Source organism: Acomys minous (assembly GCF_964271855.1).
Source record: "Acomys minous genome assembly, chromosome: 17".
NCBI lineage: Eukaryota > Metazoa > Chordata > Mammalia > Rodentia > Muridae > Acomys > Acomys minous.
The window spans coordinates 58,891,184-58,908,840 of record NC_140500.1 but is presented as its reverse complement, the minus strand read 5'-3'; the positions used below and the strand labels follow the sequence as shown (position 1 = coordinate 58,908,840).

General features: G+C 41.1%; 1 protein-coding gene across 2 annotated transcripts in view; it reads right to left on the bottom strand.

Moving 5' to 3' along the window:
• EXOC6B (exocyst complex component 6B) overlaps positions 1-17,657 on the bottom strand; it is a 434,863-nt gene that overhangs the window by 250,178 nt on the left and 167,028 nt on the right. For both annotated transcript variants that reach the window (XM_084764962.1, XM_084764963.1), the window contains exon 7: positions 15,254-15,430. In XM_084764962.1, coding sequence (XP_084621088.1) covers positions 15,254-15,430 — 177 coding nt within the window. The remainder of the gene's footprint in view (positions 1-15,253; positions 15,431-17,657) is intronic.

Genomic DNA, 17,657 nt, shown 5'->3' with positions numbered 1-17,657 from the left:
CGCAGTTTCTTGGTATTAGTAAACAGGTACAACTGGGCTCATCTCTAAGCACTAGATGGAATTCATTAAAATGTACCAGGCATTTTCTGCAGGGAGTGAACATTAAATGATTACCTAGAGAGACTCAGCCTTTTACATTCAGAGAGTCCACGGAAGCTGCCCCATATTATGTTTGGAAGCCATGAAACACTTAGCTCATATTTTTTACCAGGATGCTTACTGAACTACTTTGCTTCCAGAAGTTAGAGGAAAAAAAGGGTAGAGTTCATTTGGACGTAAGATTTCACGAAGGAGACTAAACACCACAGACTACCAGCAAACCAGGAGGACTGGGATCCTGAGTAATGAGAATTAATGTGTGTGTGTGTGTGTGTGTGTGTGTGTGTGTGTGTGTGTATGCGCGCGCGCACATGTATACACATATATACATACATAGATACAGATATAGATATATGCTCTAAGCTTTGACTAGAGATCTAGCCTAAAAAGTTAAAATTTTCCTACAAAGATGCTCTCTAATTATTAGCACCCTTCATAGGACATCCCTTAAAAAAGATTAACATTAAATTATTCAAGGATTTGTACTAAGCATAAAAAATTAAAAATAAATTAAATTTAAATTAAAATTTTAAAAATCACCATTTCCCCTTGTAGAGCAAAACTTCTTTGGCCAAAACCAAATATAATCCTTTCAGGATTATCTGTTTCAGTCTGAACACTGGTAAGATAAAAACCCCAATGGTCTTTATTTAACAAGGATCTAGCTCATATAGAGAGTAAAAATTGTTAGGGAAAAGGGTAGTGGAACAGTCAATTCAATACTAAATATAAGAGGTCTGGGCAGAGGAAACCCAGAGGGAACAAAAATGTACAGAAACAAATGTTACAGAACTACACAAATAAAGTCCTTGTATCCCTAACAGCCCTGAAAATAAACAAACTGAAGGAGGCAATGGGAAAAGGGAAGAGAGGGAGTAGGAAGAGGGAAAAGTGGAAAGAAGGGAGGACTGGGCGTAAGGCATGACAAAGAGAGAAAAAGAAAGACAAAACTTTCATGGATCATCTCTGTAGTTTAAAAACCATTGTAAAAATGAACAAGACTTGAGCCAACTTCACCCACAGTTCCAAGGATAAAAATGAAAACTATGCCAAGATGCCATTATACCTATTAGGATTAGGAAAAAATGAAACTATTATACAATTCTCTATTAAGGAAAACAGGAAACAGATGGGAGTGTGGAGAATCATACCTTAGGGGGATTACGAGACCAGACAGTAAGCATATGACAACGTTAGGATAAAGGTGCAAGGTGTCTGCCATAACAACTGCCCTATTGTACATCTTCACACCAGTGTCTCAGACTTCCAGATGACATCCTCGACAGTACTAAGTTGTTGGTATATTTTTAATATACCTACTATAAGGGCTGTGAAGTTGAAACAATATTTTTATAAGAAAAATGTTAGAAATCACTATGTGGCTACTTGTGGACTGAAGTAAAACTACATACAAAAAAGAGTTGTTCCTAATCAGTAGTGAAGGCAGAATGAGATGAGTTCCCATGAACCAACATGGAGTGAGTTTCAGGGTGTGTTTTCAAATGAGTAAATATCTTTGTATTGTGCTGCATAGCATTAGGAATAATAAAAGACACATATACGAATTAGTAATGTTGACAATACAATAACTAAGTAGAAGTGGACAATGAATAGGGATGGAGATGGGATTTCTCTCAATGTCTCCTCATGTAATTCTGCCTTTTGAACCAGGTTTGCACTCAAAAGCTTAAACTACTAAGGCTAGAGGGGTCCTAAAAAAAAAACTATTAGGCAGATTAAACTCACATAAATTTTAAATGGAATGTGTGGTGCTGGCCTGGTTGGAGATACAGGGAAAATGTAAAAATAATCTGTGATGGAGGGCATGACTGAAACACCCGGGGGAATTTGCACATGGGCTGCTTATGCAGTGACATTACTGTTCAACGCTGAATTTTCTGAATGGGTCACTGTATTGCAATGAAACTAAGGAATGTTGTTTTTAAGAAACATAATAAATACAATGAAGTTTGCCATTTTCTATCCAGTGGCTCAATTCAGGGAGAGGAAAATAATGTATATGCCCAGTGCTCTCAATAATGGCTTAACAGCGTGACGATAAGCAGCATATTTAGTAAGTGGAGGGTTTAGGTCACTAGGATGCATCAGGACATAGCACTTCCTCTTTCCCTGTGGCCTGGTGAGGCAGCCCCTCCAGGGGGAAGAAATCAAAAGGCAAGCAACCTACAGAGACAGCTCCCCACCTCTACTTATTAGGGATCCACAAGAAGCCGGAGCTACCTGTCGGCTACATCTGTGCAGGGGAGCTAGATCCAGTCCAAGCATGGTCCTTGGTTGGTGCTTCAGTCTCCACACGCCCCTCTGGGCCCTGGTTAGTTGGCTCCGTTGGTCTTCTTGTGAAGCTCTTGTCACCTCTAGTTCCTTTTATCCTTCCCTTCCCCCCACTTTTCCACTAGACTCCCTATGATTCGCTCAATGTTTAAAACAGCAGTTGGATGGAGCCTCTTGGAGGACAACTCTGCTAGACTCCTGTCTGCAAGCATAGCAAAGTATCTTTAGTAGTGTCAGGGGTTGGCTCTCTTCCATGGGGTGGATCTTGGTGGCTTTCTCTCCCTCTTATGAGTAGCTGTGTTCTACTACATGCTAAATCCTATTATGTACCAAACTGTCACTGGTCCCAAAGTAAGAGACAGTCAACCAGAGCTGTGATTCAAGATAAACACTGCATCCTTACAAACTCTCTATCAAGATATTGTGTCAAAATACTGAGCTAACCAAGCTATTAATTTAATTTGTTTGTTTGTTTTGCTTGTTTTTTGAGACAGGGTTTCTCTGTGTAGCTTTGGCTGTCCTAGAATTCACTCTGCAGTCCAGGCTGGCCTCAAATTCAGAGATCTGGCTGCCACTTCTTCCCAAGTGCTGGGATTTAAAAAGTGTACCACCACTGCCCAGACAATTTAAAACATTTTAAAGCCCTGTGCAGGCCAAGAACTGGTTCGTGGCTGTGGATCTGATTAATGAACATGAAGTGCCCTGTACTTCACATCTCACCTTACTGACAAGTGATGCCCATTTCCAGAAACCTTCCTATCAATACTGGGTTCTACAATAAACACGTAGGCATGAAAGATTTTTGGTTTTTTTGTTTGTTTGTTTGGTTGGTTAGTTTGATTTGGTTTGGCTTTTTAAAAGATAGAGTTTCTCTGTGTAGCCATGGCTGTCCTGGAATTCACTCTGTAGAGCAGGCTGGCCTCAAACTCACAGAGATCCACCTACCTCGCCTCTCAAGTGCTGGGATTAAAGGTGTGAGCCACCACCTCCTGGCCACAGAATAAATTTGTATAATTTTCTGCAAAAGCACAAAGCTAACAGAACTTAACTTCCTAAATATGTATTATTTGTTACTCTCCAGTAGAAGTGTATTACGAAGTGAACTGTCTTCTCCCAAAATCCCTATGTTGAAGCTCTATTTCCCACCATGACTATTTGGAGACAATGCTTTTTAAAGAGACAAATGGGTTTTAAGAAGCCAGGATGGCATCCTTACAAAAAGGACACAAGGCACAGGAAAAACATACAGAATGAAAAGCAGCATGAGGACAAGCTCACCCCTCACCACAGTCAGAGCACCGCTCAAGGCTACAACTCCATAAAGTCGATACGTGATAATTCTGCTTTCTTGTTTTGTTTTGTGTTGTTTTCTCAAGATAGAGTTTCTTTGTGTAACTTTGGCTGTCCCGGAACTTACACTGTAGACCAGGTTGGCCTGGAACTCACAGAGGACTGCGTGCCTCTGCCTCCTAAGTGCCAGGATCTGTACTTTTATGGAGGAGCCAGAATTCCAAGAGCTAACCCTAGCATGAATCACTTGAACCACTCAGGCAACACTCATTAGAGCTGTATTCTATTCTGATTGGTTTTACCACAGTTGGTGTGGATGACATGATAAGCCTGATCCTTAACAGTTTATGCACAAATTACAATAGCTATAAGCTAGTTAATGAAGTATACCCTATCTGTGGCACTAACAGAGTATTCTAAGATTGCAGAAGCTCTTGAGCACCTGGAACAAAGAAGAAATGATAGGTCTTGTTCTTTCAAACTATTTCATACTCAATGCTTGCCTATTTCAGAAAAGTCTTGGGTTTTAAGTTCATGCAAATACAAGCTACCAAAAAGGATGTCAACTTACAGTTCACCTTCACTTTTTTAAAGGCACATAACTATATTGCCATAACAGTTATGTATGTGAGGCACTGTCGACATGAAGAAAGAACATTCTACATAATGCCATGTGTGCTCACAGTAGCCCCACTCTCCATAGATACCATGGTTGACCTCTGCAGAGGTATAAAATCAGCTTCAAAAATCTTTGTATTTTATCTTTACGTGATTCCCAAAATGATACTGCTGGTAAATATATGTTTATAAAGACATTCTCAACCTTAAAAACAAGACTTCCATATGGGCACTTAGAAAAGAATTTATAAGCATACATATTGTTGTCTACACTGGCTCAAAGCAATCTTTCAAAGTCACACAGATGTTCACTAAAAATCTATTTAATGAAGTTGTCCATTTTTTAAAAAAAAGGGTTAAATACTAGATATGACTAGACAAACAAAATAAATCTTCATTATGACCCATTCAATAGCTTTACCAAAAATAAAATAAAACACAAAGAAATGTTACTAGAAAATACTTTTCTTTGCAACCCTGCTCAGTAGGAAGAGGCTAACTCCATCACAAGCCAATAAGCTGAGAGTGAGGTTGACTGTATCAACTGTTTTAGCATGCTGATTGGCTTTCATTACAATGACAAACTTGGGACTTCATTCTTCAAGCTATTCAGCTTTTCCCACCATTAACACAAAATTAACTTTAATAATTTATTAACTGTCTGCTTTGTGTGTGAATAGCTATGCTGTAGGTGTTTGGATTTTCCTATGACTTCATTCCCTGCTTTCTAATTAGGCATCATTAAGACAAAGATAAAGTAAATACCTTAAACTGTCATTACTCAAAAAAAAAAATTAAACATATGTCCATTGAAAGCATAGGAAAGAGGCTGAGGAGACTGCTCAGTCTGTAAAGTGCTAAAATGATGCATGCATATTATCCCAGGGATAGGGAGCCAGACTCAAGAGAGTCCCTGGGGTTGATATCCAACCAGACAAGCCAAAGCCAAATATATGATCTCCAGGTTCACAAAGGACTGCCTCCAAACATAAGATGCAAAGCACCAGAGTAAGGCACCCATTAGCAGCTTCTGCCTTCACACATACATATACAATACGTACACACATATGCCAATCACAGAAAGAGAAAAAATAAGATACACAAACTTACTAAATTAGAACTATACAATTTTGCTTAAAGTCTTGATAATGTATTATAAGTAATAGAATTTTAAAAGTAAAATACAATTCTTCTTTGAGTACTGCATTTTAAATTTTTTCCCTTTCTTCTTTTGGTGCATTTGATAGTACATTTATTTGTTTGTCTGTCTTGGTTGTTAGTTAGGGTTTTGGTCGTTGGTCTGTTGTTGTTGTTGTTGTTGTTGTTGTTGTTAGTGTTGACAAGTACCCTGTAGCCCAGGCTGGACTCAAAGTCACCATAGCCTTAAACTCCCGATCTGCCTGTCTCTATCTCCCAAATGTTGAAGTTACAGATACAAGCATACATATGGCTAAATATTGTATTTACTGCCACAAAAATTAAAATATTTTGTACAGAAATCAAAATGAAACTCAAGCATTTCTTGACCAGCTTCTACTGATGCACTTTAAAAAGCTTCCTCAAGTTTCTCTTCAGCCTTATGATGCAAAGTGTACACAGTGTCCAAAGGCACGACCTTCACGTGGAACCCTGGTAAGAACGCAGGTTCATCTGTACCCACATCCTAATGTAATTCCCAGGAAGTCCTAAGCACACTTAAGTTCCAGAAGGACTGTTCTACAATAGGAGTTCCTCAGTTGGCGCCTGACAACAAATGCACCTCCTGAATCTTTGCTTACTTTCTCACATGCACACACACACACACACACACACACACACACACACACACACACACACACATCTTCCTAGGCGGAGACACCGTATGTGTGTATCAAACTCTCAAGATAGCACATGGTCACAAACAGACTAAGAACCGTGCCCTGTAGGAGTCTATGCCACAGTTACCCTGCTCTTGGATTCCAAATTACTTCAAAAACTATGCTGCTCTCAATGAGGTCTGCTGAAGAACGACAAGAATGAAGGTCAGAACGTCACAGTAGGTCACGAAAGACCTTATCTGAAGAATTTATTCACAACATGCAAGAACTATGCCAAGAAGCCAGTTTGGAGACATCTAAACAAATAATTCTCTACATGAGGTTTGAGATTAAGAATGTGCACTTGAAGAAGAATCAAACTGAGAAGTAAATAAATATAAGGTAGGGATTTTTTTAAGATAGGATGCCATTAGAAAGTGAAGTGCTGAATTTTTGTTTTAAGAGCTCAATCAGCAAATCTCTAATGTGACTGGTGTCTGCCTGGGATGTGGGGTTATGTTAGAATATTGCCTTCCTAGTACATTCTTCTAATACTTCCTTTAAATGAGGCTCCTGCCAATATATTTCACTTCCCCCACTTTTCTCATTCTCTCTGACCCTCACTAGCTAAAGCACAGGAACATGGCACACATACTCAAAAGAATGAGCTGGGGTTGTCAATGATTAGTAATAAAGACCGACTCCTACACAGAAGAATCAGGGTTGATGCATCAGAACTAGGTATATATTTTATTCTCTGCTTTTACTCTCCAGCCATCTCTTCTGGCTGTATATTCTCTAAGGGTACATATAATCTGTGAGTAGCTTCTATTTCCATAAACCACAGGGTAAGTTTCACTCCATTACATTAAAACATTAAACACCCAATGTTTTGGACACTCAAAACATGAAAAGGGATTACCTCATCTTTATACCCATGTGTGTGAGAGCTGAAGTTAAGAGTCAACTGTAACATGCTACCCGTTTCTCTCTCTCTCACACACACAGACATACGCATGCGCACACACACACACACACACACACACACACACACACACACACCTTCCATTGCATGTGGGTGCTGGAAACCAAATTCTGAGCCTCTGCAAGAACAGCAAGCACTCTTAACCACTGAACCACTTCTTCAGCCTAACTTATCTTCCTTGATAGAGCACTATGCTTTGTTCCTGTACATTTGTGGGGAGTCTGATTGCTGTTTCTATGTCCAGGATGGATCTACACCCTCACAGAAAGATACTGCATGCAACATAAGAAAAGCCTAGGAACTATTTAGGGGATCAAGCCCACTCTATACCCCTTTCATTCTTCATGGGTTATCAGGTGGGTGGTAGAGTCTTTTTAAATGATTCATTAAACAGCACTCAAGACTTTTTGTGATGTGTTAAGATATAACAGAACCATAGTAATAAAAACAGTACTGTACTAGCACAAAAACCCAAACATGAGTGTGGGAAGCCGCGCCCACATTCGCCATTACAAGATGGCGCTGACACCCTGTGTCCCATGCTGACAAACAACTAATCTGCGCATGTGCGAAGGGATTTTCCACTCGTTGTGCTCTGCCTCTCCCGTGGCATCATCTCGCCCGATGAGCAACAGCCAATCAGGGACTGACATCCTAAGCGGAGGACAGTTTCCTATATAAGGGAGGGGTTTCTGCTGTTTGCTCTCTCTGTCTCCGTTTTTCGCGTTGTAAGCTTATGCTCTTCCTCTCAAGAGGCAGTAAAGCTTTACTGCAGAAGGATCCTGTTTGTGTGTGCAGCGTCGTTCTTGCTGACGAGACAGTAACGCTAGCCACATATGGTGCCGAAACCCGGGAAGACTACACCATCGTCAGCACCTTCAGAGAGCCCCTGACTACAGGGAGGATTCAGAACTGCAGGGTTGGTAAGTTCGGAGAGGTATGCATATTTCTGAAATTCTTGGGCTGATTCTAGCTGTAATATTTGCTGCCGTAATTGTTAAGAGGGCAGTAGATGAAGGACAGGTCACCCTAGAAGTTCAGGATAGCATGTCAGAAACCGAACGTAGTGAGAGGCTGGGTGCGGGCGGGAAGAAGAATGCCCGTAAAAAGGAAAAAGCGGGCGGGAAGAAGAATGCCCGTAAAAAGAAAAAAGCTCAGGACCCTCCTGTAAAAGGAGTGCAACCCCCCTCAGGACCTAGTTTACCGCCGAGAAAAATATCGCAAAGGTTTTATCCTTTAAAGGATCTTGAGGCATTGAATATTGATAGCTCTACAAGCTTTAATACCTCTGACAATGAGACTCCTGATTCGGAGGAAGAAGCCGAATTAGAGGAAGAGGCAGTCAGGTATGAGGAAGAGAGATACCACCTAGACGAACGAGAGGGTAATAAACAACCCTTCCTCAATTTATCTCGCAGGGTGGTACCCACTGCTCCTCCACCCTACGAACTGCAGTCTGGATTTTCCTTCTGGCCGGAAAAGATTCGTAAAAAATTACATAATTTTTTTTCTGTGTTTGAAACAGAGAACGGGGGTCGAGTCCATGCTCCAGTGGAGTTCAATCTAATAAAGGACTTGGCTGAATCTGTTCACAAATATGGGGTTAATGCAAATTTCACCCTGGTAATGTTAGAAAGAATTGGTGCTAGTGCCCTAACTCCTTCTGATTGGCAGATGGTGGCCAAGGCCGCACTTCCAGATATGGGCCAATATATGGAATGGAGAGCCCTGTGGTTCGAGGCCGCTCAAACACAGGCTCGGGCCAATGCCCTTGCACTTACCCCTGAACAGAGGGATTGGACCTTTGATTTGCTAACAGGTCAAGGTCAATTTACTGCAAATCAGGTAAATTACCATTGGGGAGCTTATGCTCGGATTTCACAAACTACAATTAGACAAGTTTTTCAGTCCTCGGTAGAGCGGGGGAGGGTTCTCAGGTTGTTGAGACAAGTTTTTCAGTCCGCGGTAGAGTGGGGGAGGGTTCTCAGGTTGTTGAGACAAGTTTTTCAGTCCGCGGTAAAGCGGGCGACGGTCAGAGACCCTTTAAAAGTGGGAAACTCTTCGTCATGTCTGATCAGGGCGGCTCAGAAAGGGCTGCTGAAAACTAAAGACTTGAGAGACTCATGCTAAAAATGGAGTCGCTCGCGCAGAAACAGCACGAGGAGGGTAGGAGGAGGAAGAAGGCGGAAGAGGCCACGCCCGAACGAGATAATCCGCCATCTTGGCGTGCCTCGGAACTGGCACCACCGCCTTATGCGGACACTTCACCTTTTTCAGCACCACAGGGGAACTATCATTCTCTGTGCCCAGAGGTTTGGAAACAGGCTCGTGCCACCTTCCCAGTGTTTGAGGATGCCAATACCAATGGCCATGATTAATGGAGGAGCATTTGGTAATGCTACTCTCAGCTGGAATACATCTGATCTTTTTGAAACTTCTAACAGGTGATTCGGCTCAGATGCGAATGGAAATGTCAGGGTTATGCATTACATCTGTGCCATATAACAATTTTACACGTGCTACTAATTTGTCTTAAGAGTCTTTCAGCTTATCTCCAGGGGAACTGGTCCACAGAGATTGAGGAGATCTGTGCACTGCCGCCATTGTTACATGCGTGGATGTATCCACCGCTGAAGGCCTTGCCTCCTGGATTCAACAAGCTATGCATCATCTTAAGGAGTGGGCAAGTATCGGGGCTTTAGCTATGGCCCTTCTGATTATCAGCTTCCTCTGCCTTGTGTTCCTTCGGCGCTTGGTCATATCCTATCACGAAACAGAGACCGTGCCCTAATTGCACAAGCCTTCTATGCTATTGAGGCTGGACAGTCCCCTCAGGCTTGGCTGGCAGCCTTTAAGTCCTGATCCTCGTCACGTTCGGGGTGCAAGGCAAAGCACTGCACAGGAGGTACATTGTTTGCAGTTAATGGCTTCCTGGAGAGCACGTCTGATTGCATGTGGGCTGACACCCAAAATCCCACCTCCAGAAAAAGGTGTCGGTCGGGTCCAGAGCTAGGCTGGGGCCGAGCCCCTAGCTGAGTTCTGTTGTACATCAGTGGCCAAACTTCAGGGCGGGTTTCGCACATGATCAAGGTGAATAACCTGGGTTATGGGTGGTCATACATCAGTGCCCTCTGGAGATCAGACCTCTACTCTCACCCGTTTCGTCCTGTTCTTACAAAATAAAACAGGGGGGACTGTGGAGAGCTGCGATGTGCCATGCCTTAACAAGGCGCAGGCTTCCGCCTTCCGCCATCCCGAAGGCGAGCGCTCTCTAAGATAAACAAGTCCTTATGTGGCAAAAGGCTGTGCAAGGGTAACTGGTGATCTGATGACGAGCAGTCCTGCTCTGACGCGGACCTATGAGGAGGTGACACCTGGCATGAGCTGATTGGCCCTTGAGTTGTACTTAAGCTTGGCCCTTCCCTTCTTCGGGGCCATCCCCACTGAGCTTAATCCTGAGTAAAGATCTCGAGAAGTCTGGTTGTTGGCTTCTTGTTTCCGCTGGACGGTCCGGCGCCGACAAGTGGTTTTAACTGGCCCAACTGGGCTGTGAACAAAAATTCCCTGGATTATGTGTTACCTCGGTTCAATATGAAAATTTCACTAAAGCAGCTAATCTGTCAAAGAGTCTCTCTCAGTTTATTTTACAGAATTGGACAGCGGAGTTTGAACAGACCTTAAGAGAATTGCGGACTGCTATCATTCAAGTCAATTCCACACGGCTGGATCTGTCACTTACTGAGGGATTCTCGTCGTGGATATCCTCAGCCTTCTCCTTCTTTAAAGAATGGGTTGGGGTTGGATTGTTTGGAGCTGTAATCTGCTGTGGATTAGTGTTGACCCTATGGTTGGTCTGTAAACTCAGGGCTCAAACAAAAAGAGACAAGGTGGTTATCACCCAAGCACTTGCTGCTTTAGAGTCTGGGACCTCCCCTGATATATGGTTAACCATGCTTAAGCAATAAGTCGCTGGCTGCTCAGCTCTTGCACCCTCAGAGTCTCATCTCATTGCACGAGGTAGAGTGAGTAAGCTTCAGCAGCCCTGGAGAGTTGCATAGCGAAGCATTGCAGTAGAATGGCTCTGCGGCATATATGAGCTAATTCTAAGGAGGCATGTCATCTTGCATGAAGGTTGCGTGTCCCAGTGTCCTTCCCCCAGAAAAAACGGCACAGGGCCAGGCTATGACCTCTCCGGGTGAAGAGCTTAGGGGAGAGTTGTGTATGCAGGCCTGATATTTTGTTTGGGGATTTGACCTCTGTCTCCACTCTCCCTATTGGGTGTCTTATTGCTTCTTAATAAAATGAAAAGGGGGAGATGTGGGAAGCCGCGCCCACATTCGCCATTACAAGATGGCGCTGACACCCTGTGTCCCATGCTGACAAACAACTAATCTGCGCATGTGCGAAGGGATTTTCCACTCGTTGTGCTCTGCCTCTCCCGTGGCATCATCTCGCCCGATGAGCAACAGCCAATCAGGGACTGACATCCTAAGCGGAGGACAGTTTCCTATATAAGGGAGGGGTTTCTGCTGTTTGCTCTCTCTGTCTCCGTTTTTCGCGTTGTAAGCTTATGCTCTTCCTCTCAAGAGGCAGTAAAGCTTTACTGCAGAAGGATCCTGTTTGTGTGTGCAGCGTCGTTCTTGCTGACGAGACAGTAACGCTAGCCACACATGAGTCCATGTAATTTCAACCACAATAGTTGAAACCAAACACATACTCTGAAAAAAGGAAAGCAACTTCAACAAATGGTACTGGGAAATCTGGATGTCTACAGATGAAATTATACCCATATCATGCTCTACAAAAACTAACTCCAAATGAATCAAAGGCCCAAATGTGAAACCTGGAACACTAAGGCTGCCAGAAGAAAACATAAGCAGTATGCTACATAATAAAGGTATAAGAAAGAATATTCTTCCTATTGACTCCATTGACAAGTGGGACTTCATTGAGCTTAAAAGCTTCTGCACTGATAAAGAAATAATCAACTGGATGAAGAAGAAGCCTAGAGAATGGGAGAAAATCTCTGCCAGCTATACATCTGATGGGGGATTAATATGCAGAACAGAAAAATAAGTCAAAAACCAAATGACCCACTCAAAAGATGGGCCTGGGATCTGAACAGACATTTCTCAAAAGTAGAAAAAAACAAAACGAATGGCTAAGAAAGATCTCCCAAAAAAGTTCATTATCCATTGTAATTAGGGAAATGCAAATCAAAACAACTTTGAGATGTCTTCTTATCCCTGTCAGAATGGCAAAGATCAACAAAATAACTGACATCAAATGCTAGAAAGGATATAGCAACTGAGGAAAGGTAGGAGCGGGAAAGGGAAGTGTTCTTCTCAGGGAAGAATACATAAACTGGGAGTCCAGAGCCAAATGGTCAACTTTGAGAGCATAAAAAGTATACACAAGTAACATTATACAGACTGAGCAATTCATGTAATAACAATTAGTGGAAATAGAGGCCACAAATATGAAGGAGAGCATGGGGGAAATAGGAGTGAGTATGGAGGAAAGAAAGAAAAAGAAAAGATACTGTAATTACATTATAATCTCAAAAACAAAAATAAACAGACCTTTTTGCAATGAGATATCTCCTAAGACGTCTTACTACCCAGGTACCACACAGGTTAGAATGGAACTCTCAAGCTTCATGGGCAGTCCTCAGGACTGAGCATCTCACACATGGATACGAATACCCGAGCACACTGCTGTAATGCCAGCCTGTTTTCACATTTTATTTTCAGAGAGCACTTCACTAAGTTTCCCAATATGGCCTTGAACTCACTCTATAACCCAAAAAATGCCTTGACCTTGAGATCTTCCAACTTCGATCTCCCCAGCAGCTAAGATTACATGTCTTTACTACCACATCTCGCTGCTTCCAAGCATTCTCGTTATTGGTGTAACTTATATACATAATAAACACAACATAACAGAATGCAAATTTTAACTAACAATGATGACTATGAACAGTTAAATATGAAATAATGAAAAAGTGCTTTACACATATAATAGTCCCTGAGATGTTCAACCAAACCTCAATGCTAATATTTCATAGATGACCTGACTATTTATTTTTCATGCAAAACAATTTAAACAGACCAAATTGGTTTTTTTAAGTCTACAAGGAATAATAATAGTGAAGCACAGTGGAAGCCAGCAAGAAAAATTAATGTATTATATACCTGTATAACGTCACAGATTAGAAACTATTATTGTTGTTTGACAGATTAAGATTCAAGGTCCCTCATGTTAAGCAACTCCCTTCAGACTACAAAGCTAGAGGGTGACAGTTCAGAGCTCTTTGGCAGTTTAGGGATAACAGGGCAAGACAAGAAGGTATAAGAGAGAACAGCAGTGGGGAACAGAGGGTGCCCTGGGTTTTGCCTAGAGATCAATAAAAAGGAGACACACAGGCACTAGGCACTAGGCATTGGTTCAGAGAGCCAATAGATACAAGAAAAGTTCAATGTCCTCAGCTATTGGAAAAATAAAAATCAACACTAAAGTGTGATTCCATCTCAGCCATGACAGAATAGCTCTTGTTAAAACAATAAACAAGGGTGGGAAGACAGCTTACTATGTAAAGTTGCTCAAGCATGAAGTCCTGAGTTCAATCCCCAGCACTGGTATACAAAGCTGGGCAAGGTGGTACAGGATTTAATCCCACTGCTGAGAGACAGAGATAGGAGAATTCTGGGGCTAGTCAGATTAGTGACTTCCAGGTCCCAATGAAAAGGAAGGAAGGAAGGAAGGAAGGAAGGAAGGAAGGAAGGAAGGAAGGAAGGGAGAGAGAGAGAAAGAAAGATGGATGGCTCCTGAGAAACAATGCCTAAGATTGACATCTACCCTCAAGTCATGTAACCACATGCATTACCCATACATGCACACAATCACACATACATGTGTTCCCAAATATAAACAAACAGCTTTTCGAAGTAACAGCATTATAGCCAATGAAGTTTATCTAATAAAAAAAAATACTGGAAAGAAGGGAAAAAGAAGGGTGCCTATGGAGAAATTCATCAGTACCTACCACTTGCCTAGCCATTTTAAAAATCAACATGGAAAAACCTCCAAATAAAACTAAACCTAGAACTACCATGTGATCCAGAAATACCACTTGCTAGACATATACCCAAAACAGCCCAAGTCAACATACAGAAGTTCTCTGTGTCACTTTTCCTAACAGTCAAGATATGCAAGCTGCCTGCGTGTCTATCAGCAGATGAAGAGATAAAGAAAATGCAGTACACATTTAAATACTGAAAACATAAAGAGTGAAATCGTGTTATTTAAAGAAAACAGACGGAACTGGAGATTATCACATTAAGCAAAATAAGCCAACCCCAGAAAGATAGATAATCACATATTTTCTCTCATCTCTAGAATGTAATTTTAATAAATACACACATACATATTTCATCAAATAAAAAATAAACTAGTATGTGTAGGAAGACGGGGAGAGGGTGATGGGAAATGAATATGGTCAATGCACATTATATATTTGAAAAACTGTCATTGTGAAACCTATAAATATAAATAAAATAATTTTAAACCAAAAATGTCACACTCATAAGATCATCATTTTAAACAAAATATAAAAGACACAGAAAGATAAATGGTTTTCTTTTACATGTGGCATCCAGATTTTAAAACATAAATAAAGGTAAGATAAAAATTAGCAGGGGGCCTATTTGAAGAAAAAGGCACAAACGAAAGGAATTAAAGGACAAAAGAGGGTACTGAGGGGTTTAATATGAACAAAGTATAAATATACTTCTATGAAAATTCCATAAAGAACACTATCATTTTATACCATCAGTATAGGTAAAAACAAAACAGAACAAAGTAAGTAAGTAACATCTTTCATTGACCTCAAGAAACTGCTTCAGACTAGGTGGAATCCACTTACTACCAGGGTCAGGCCAACATCCCTCTTTCATTCGTTAATGGAGCACCCAAAAGTAAGGAATCAAAAACAGTGATACATTTAAGATGTACCTTTGTGCCGCTTCAATTTCTTTAAAGTCAGGGTTCAATTAACTTTAGCACTACAGCGAATGTTCTGAAAATCACACAGCTATTATGTGAATAAGCACATTTCAAACATCAAACTGAACCTAAAAAATTGCTTCATTTACCCAATTTGAATATTTCTTACCTCTTCATCATCTTCCTCATCTTCAACGTCCAGAATTCCTGAATCCTGTTCGGACTTTGGGCTTGTGCTCTCCATCTCTGCATCAAAGATCGTATAAACATCTTTCTTAGATTTTCTCTTGCTACCTATTCTAGGCTGCTGCGAGACAATGTTATCCAGGTTTCTTTGCTGTTGGGCCTAGGATATAGAGAAAAATACAAAAAATAATGAAAAACAGAAAAAACAAACAAACAAACAAACAAACCTCAAGCTTCCAATGAACTATTTTTGAACAAATCAATACATTATAGGAGAATAAAACAAAATGTCTTAATATATAAATTTGACCTAAAAGTAAAATTAAACATAATAATGCATACATGCTGTTGTTTGAAATAAGTCTTGTGCATCCTAGGGCGGCTTCAAGTTTGCTATGGTATGGAGGAATGCCTTGAGTCCTAAGCCTCCTGTTTCCACCTCCCAAGTACTAGGAATTCCAGGTGGACATCTCAGTTTAATGTACACCCCTGAGTTATCCTACAGTAACTGTTTCCACAGTCAACACAGAAAAAAGATAATTTGTTGCCTTCTAAAGTATTAACAACCAGTAACAAGTCGACCCATCCCATTTTCACCTAAATAACCAAGAGTGTGGTGTAATTGGCTAGTGGTTAGCTCCTACAAAGAAAAGCAATACTGAAACCAACATGAAAGAAGATGAGACAGCAACTTGGAATTAACTATAATAAATTTAAACCTGGGGGGTATCTTTAAAAAACAGATTCATTGGATATGAACGCAATAAAATTAATCAAGAGGATGAATTATCCTTAAAATATATTTTCTCAGGAAGTATTCTGAACTAGCAAATGTAGCCTATGAAAAGGGGCTTTAAATGATTTACTCTCTAGAATTTAAAATACATTTACCTAACAAAAGACAGTACACTTTGAACAGACCCAAAGAAAAAAATAATGTCCCATCCAGAGTCAACAATAAAACCTCTACCCACACAGTGCTGCTACAAGTGAACTTAGCCCCTCTCAGGAAATTGAGGCTATACGATTAAGGGTTTCTCCAAGTCACAATACCAAAGAGCAATAAGCAGAAGTTCAAAGTATGATCTCCTAAGTTCCAGACATTCATCCTTCACTATACCAAAAGCCCAAGAGCAGGGCAAACGTTTTCCAAAGTAAGGGTTCTGTGGCCATATCAACAGACACAGTGTATGTTGCATATCCTTAAAAGGCAGAGACAGGCCATCCTGAAGCGATGCGGCTGGTGAGATTAGCCAAGGCAGCAGATCAAGGTTCAAGTGAAAAACTCTGACTCAATCCACACAGTGGGGAGTAATCAGGGAAGAAACGCAATGTGGATGCAGGCCTCCACAGACACATGTAAACACACATACCTATCACATACATGAAAAAACACTGGTAAGAACACTGTTCTTAAGAAATAGGCAGCTGGGTGGTGATGGCACAAGCTTGCATTCCTAGCCCTCAGAGGCAGAAGCAGATAGTTCTCTGAGTTTCAGGCCAGCTTGGTCTACAGAGCAAGTTCCAGGACAGCCAGGGCTATGAAGAGAAACCCTGTATGTATGTATGTGTGTATGTGTGTATTGTGTATGTATTATGTATAAATAAGTATGAAGAAATTTGAGTAATTTGTTTAAGCCTAAAATGTTCCATGTTCCAGAAAATGCCAGGGCTATGCAGAGAAACCATGTGGAAAGAAAAAAAGAGAGAGGAAGGAGGGAGGGAGCGAAGGAGGGAGGGAAGGGCAAACTTGGGTAATTTGTTTAAGCCCAAAATGTTCCAGTAAATTTTCTCCATGAAATTTTGCTTTTCTATTCCATGCCAAGGTGCAAGACTTGAGTTCATGACTTCTTGAAAATCAATATATTTCTCCTCAATGCCAAGTTGAAACTAATGAGAAAATAAGTGTCACTGAATCTAAATGAGATTAAAGAATTCAAGATAATACCTCAGTATTAGAAGTTAGTTAAGGCACTGGTCAAATAAAACAACTATAGCAAAAGAGAAAAACTCAAACTATGTGGGCTAGTTTCAACCAAAACAAAATAAAAAGAAATCTACATTCCAGAGATTTGAATCAATGCACAAACCTGTTTCCCTGCATATTATCCACTCACATCCTGGGTTCACTTACATCAAATCCACGGCTTCAGCAACAACCAAGCTAGAGCAGGCACACTCAGTTTAGGTCTACACAAAAGACAAGCATTTATGAACTCACCTCTCAGTGAGACAGCCTCCTGCACTGACCTGCTCCAGACCACACACCAAGGACCAGTGACTCAGGAGGCAAAAGCAACGGGGAACTCCTACACTTTCCTATTCCAAAGAGCAGACCTTCAATGGCAGAGTGACTGCTTGCTCCTTCTTTCTCTACCTTCTTTTAG